This window comes from Gavialis gangeticus, unplaced genomic scaffold (assembly GCF_001723915.1).
Source record: "Gavialis gangeticus isolate Ggan-Ray unplaced genomic scaffold, GavGan_comp1, whole genome shotgun sequence".
Lineage (NCBI taxonomy): Eukaryota > Metazoa > Chordata > Crocodylia > Gavialidae > Gavialis > Gavialis gangeticus.
The window spans coordinates 13,117,699-13,122,060 of NW_017728980.1; the positions used below are offsets into that span (position 1 = coordinate 13,117,699).

Here is a 4,362-nt window from a genome sequence, read left to right on the forward strand (position 1 = left end):
CACGGGGGGTGGGGCGACATCAGTGTGGTGGGGGAGGTCACGCCTGCATGTGCACATGCAGCCTGCTGTCCTTGGCGTCGCTGGCAGGGTTATGCTGGGGGAGGTGGGGAAGGGCAGCTGGCTGCACTCAGGGTCTGGCAGTGCCATGGGGCATCCCCTGGGGCAGGGGTGGGGGTGCCTGGAGGGTGCATCTCTGCCCGCTACTGGTGCCCCTGCCTGGCTGCAGCGATCCTGCGCCTCCCAGGCCTGTGGCGGGCATGCAGCCTGCCCCCCTGCCCTCCCCCATGGGTGCCTCCAACCCCTGCCCCTCCTCTGCTGTGTCCCACAGGGTATGCTAGCAAGGTGCAGGTGTCCATGCCCAAGGTGGTGGAGGTGGACCTGGGCCACACGGCCACGCTCCCCTGCAGATTCCCGGACAGCAACATCACCTACGTCCACTGGTTTTACGTGAGCACTGGGCAGGTCACCGGGGGCGCGGGGCACTGGTAGGCTGGGAAGGGGCAGTGATGGGAGCAGGAGGCTCCCTGGGCTGGGGGGGCACGGCCTTGCCCCCTGAGGTCGGGGCCGTGTTGGTCCCCAGCCTGCGGCCACTGGGCAGAGGTGACGGCAGGGCTGTCTCTCGTGGCAGATCACCCACAGCGGCCGCACCAAGGTCTACTCCTGGGTGCAGGGCGAGGTGTTCATGGAGGACCCGCCCTACGCGGGCCGTGTGAGCATGGATGACACCTTCACCCTGACCATCACACAAACCACGCTGCAGGACGCCCGTATCTTTGTGTGCCAGGTCGGGGCGGGCAGCCTGGGCGTGGGCGAGAACCGCACCGAGCTCCGCGTCTACAGTGAGTGGCTCTGGGGCCGGCTGGAGGGAGGAGCGCTCGGGGCGGGGGCAAGCAGGGGGGTTTGGCTTTCCCTTCCCCAGCACTCACCACCGCCGGGCACCGCTCTCTTCCAGAGGCCCCGGAGCCTGCTGAAATCGAGGCGAATGAAGGTGGTATCTCTGTGGGCAGTAGCGAGAGCCAAGAGGTGAGCGGGAGGGGTGGGAGCTGGGCTGGGCCAAAGCCAGGGAGAGAGCTTGGTGGGGATGGGGGCACTGCTGGGGGAAGATCGCAACCTCTGGGGGTGCCAGGGGAGGGGGCTGCCCAGTGCTGTGTTTGCGGCTGCAGATCGCCGAGTGCATCGTCCGCAACAGCTTCCCGGGGCCCAATATCACGTGGCTGAAGGATGGGCATCGCCTGCACCAGGAGGACGACAGTGAGTGCTGGGCACTGGGGGCAGCCCCGGGGAACATGGGGGGCGGGGGCTGGGCAGCACCGGCACCGAGTGCTCAGGGGCACCGTGCCTGGCATCGGCAGTGGGGGCCAGGTCCAGCGAGGAGTGGGATGTGCAGACCATGCTGAGCACTGCAGTGAGGAAGTTTGCAGCCATCCTGCCTGGGGGTCTGTGCTCTGAGCTGGGGCTTGGGGAGGTCGGGCACTGGGGTCTCCGGGGCTGTAGCAGGCAGCTGCCCCATGCTCACCCTGCCCCACTACCCCCATCCCAACAGAAGTGAAAATCATGGACACGCGGACGCAGGAGGCCAGCGGGCTCTTCACCGCCAGAAGCCGGCTCTTTGCCTTCGTCACCCGCCAGGACCGCCATGCCTACTTCCAGTGCCAGGCCCACTACCTCCTCTCAGGGGGTGAACACCAGGCCCAGTCGCCCAAGGTCCAAGTCCACATCTTTTGTGAGTTGGGGACTGTCTGGGGCGGGCGCGGCGCGGGGCACAGGGCAGGGAGGGAGCTGGGCAGGGTACAGCAGGCAGCAGTGGTGGAGCTGCGTGGCAGTGCTACGCCCCAGCTCTGGGCAGCTGTCTGCGACCCCCCCCCGGCTCTACTAGGGGCCCCTCCTATCTCCTGTGCCCCCCAGACCCCACGGAGAACGTGAGCCTGGCCATCAGCGCCCCGCGCCCGCAGGTGAAGGAGGGCGACCACGTCGCGCTGCGCTGCCAGGGTGACGGGAACCCCCCACCCGAATACACCTTCTTCCGAGTGCAGGTGGGTGCAGGCGGGTAGGGATTCGGCGGGGTTGGATGGGGCTGGGTGCCTGCGGGCTGGGGGGGCTCTGGCCTGCCTGACCAGGCCGTGGCTTCTGCCGTGCCCCAGAACAACACCGCGACGGGGGAGGAGGAGGAGCAGGAGCTGCCGGGCAAGGCAGACAAAGGTGTGCTGAGCCTGGGCAAGGTGCACAAGGAGGACACTGGCCGCTACCGCTGCAAGGGCCTGGACCTGGACACCATGGAGACCTTGACAGCCGACGCCGAGCTCGTCGTGAACTGTAAGGAGGGCACTGACCCGGCTCCCTCGAGCCAGGACCCAGCTGGGGGTGATGGCTGAGGACAGCCCCTCCAGGACACCGCCCAGAGTCCAGGGCCTGACAACCCGTACTCTCCCCACAGATATCGAGGGGCTGAAGGTGATGAAGGAGGCGTCTGAGCCAGTGTCGGAGGGGGACAACCTCACCCTGACCTGCGAGGCGCGAGGCTCCCGGCCTCTGGCCTTCCACTGGCACAAGGACAAGGCGAGGCCCCTTCCTGCGCCCTCCCCGTGGCTGGGGGCTGCCCCTGCGGGGCGGGGGTAGGGCACTGCAGCCCCCGCCCCATGTTAGCCTGCCCCTGTCTCCTTCTGCAGAAGGGGAAAGCGCTGGGCTCCAGGCAGCAGCTGCAGCTCAGCAACATCACGCGGGAGGCTGCGGGCAACTACATCTGCGAGGTCACCATGCCCGGCGTGCAGGGGCTGTCCCGCAACAAGCAGGTGCTCGTCGTGGTTCACGGTAAGGGCCCGACTCGCTCTAGGCTCTGCCAGGCACGGAGCCAGGCTGCTCGTGCTGCCCTGCCGGGCCGGGACGAAGAAAAGCAGAGGGATGGATGCCGCGGCATCGGTACTCCCTTCTTGGTGACGGCCGCAGGCAGAGGACCGGTGCCCGATGCCACCTGACCCGCTCCATCCGCCCGCAGGAAAGCCGCAGGTGAGCATGGAGGAGCCAGGGGTGCCCGTGCAGGAGAACGAGCTGGTGACCCTGACATGCACAGCCTTGGCGCAACCCGAGCCCTCCATCACCTGGAGCGCCAACGGGACGGTGAGGCCTGGCACGGGGACGGGGACCTCTCCCATGCTGGGGCCTGTCCGTGCTGGGGACGTGGCCCAGCTGGGGCCATGCGCATGCCCTTCACTCTCGCTGTCCCCCCTTGCAGGTGCAAAACCGCACAGAGAACTACAGCGTGGTCAGCAACCTGACGGTGCAGGTCACCAGCAAACTGCTGCACTCGGGCGTCACCTGCACGGCCACCAACTACCTGGGCATGGCCACGCGCCACATCCAGCTGGAGCGCAGTGAGTGGACCAATGTGGGCCTTGGGGATCCCCCCACCCCGCTCTCACTGTTTCTTCAAAGCAAAGGCAGTGACTTTCTCCATCGGGTTTATGTCAAAGTAGCCAGACCCGCTCAGCGAGAGGCAGGAGCCCGTGGCTGCAGCAGAGCTGGTCCTGCTCTTGGGAGCACTGGGATCCCCTACCAAAAGCTCCTGTCCTTCCTCCAGCCCTGCCGGCTGTGGGGATTAGTTACCCAGCTGCTGCATGCAGTGGCCTCAGGACCCCGCAAAGGCCAAGGGCCAGCAGCCCCGGCCCCCGCACACCAACCGGCTCGGCTGCCCATGCTGGGCACGCTGCCGTCTGCTCAGAAACAGCCTCAGCACCGAGTCTCGCTGGATCCTCCACAAGGACTCGGCTGTGGGGCCCTTGGGCTGCACCCACGTCCCACTTCCTTGGTAGAAGGACGCGCCGCGGTCCTGGGACCGTGCTTGCAAGCGCGGCTATTTGCATCCCCCCTCACCCTGGGGAGGGTATTTTGTTCAACCCCCATGGCCGCACTCTGCAGCGTTTTCTCCAGGCCACAGTCTCTTGGCACCCATGTGCCACCTCTCTGAGCTTGCGTCTTGTCTCGTTACAGGGATGACACCAACGATGCCGACAACGACGTCGCCTGCAGGCAATGCGACCGGTAAGTGCTGCCACCGCCGTCGTGGCCCCAAGGCAGTCGCACGGAGACCAGCGCCCCTCCCCGGAGGGAGGCGAGGGGAGGAAGGGGGTGCCCCTACAGTGGTCCCCGGGGGGGCAGGGAGGGAACAGCATGGCAGCTGCCACGGGCTCAGCTCTTTCCTGGGCTCAGCTCGCTCTCTCCATCCTTTAACGCTGGCCCAGTGGAGACCATCAAGAAAGGTCAGTGACTGGATGCACCGCTGGCTCCTGCTGCTTCCCTGCAAGCCCCTTTCCCTCCCCTGCTCTCCACTGTGGGGCCCAGTCCTCCCCTCTGCCTGGGGCAGGGTCT

At 67.0% G+C, this 4,362-nt stretch overlaps 1 protein-coding gene across 3 annotated transcripts in view; it reads left to right on the forward strand.

Annotated features, from left to right (window-relative positions):
- The first annotated feature begins 293 nt into the window (after positions 1-293).
- The window catches only part of MCAM (melanoma cell adhesion molecule), a 13,540-nt gene continuing 9,471 nt past the window's right edge, over positions 294-4,362 (forward strand). For 2 of the 3 annotated variants that reach the window (XM_019510273.1, XM_019510288.1), the window contains exons 1-13: positions 294-447; positions 629-839; positions 953-1,023; positions 1,164-1,251; positions 1,544-1,723; positions 1,906-2,033; positions 2,142-2,313; positions 2,435-2,556; positions 2,667-2,808; positions 2,993-3,114; positions 3,230-3,368; positions 3,985-4,035; positions 4,236-4,253. In XM_019510273.1, the coding sequence (XP_019365818.1) occupies positions 355-447; positions 629-839; positions 953-1,023; positions 1,164-1,251; positions 1,544-1,723; positions 1,906-2,033; positions 2,142-2,313; positions 2,435-2,556; positions 2,667-2,808; positions 2,993-3,114; positions 3,230-3,368; positions 3,985-4,035; positions 4,236-4,253 (1,537 nt within the window). In that variant the 5' untranslated portion in view covers positions 294-354. The remainder of the gene's footprint in view (positions 448-628; positions 840-952; positions 1,024-1,163; positions 1,252-1,543; positions 1,724-1,905; positions 2,034-2,141; positions 2,314-2,434; positions 2,557-2,666; positions 2,809-2,992; positions 3,115-3,229; positions 3,369-3,984; positions 4,036-4,235; positions 4,254-4,362) is intronic. The other variant, XM_019510280.1, reaches the window with a different exon arrangement.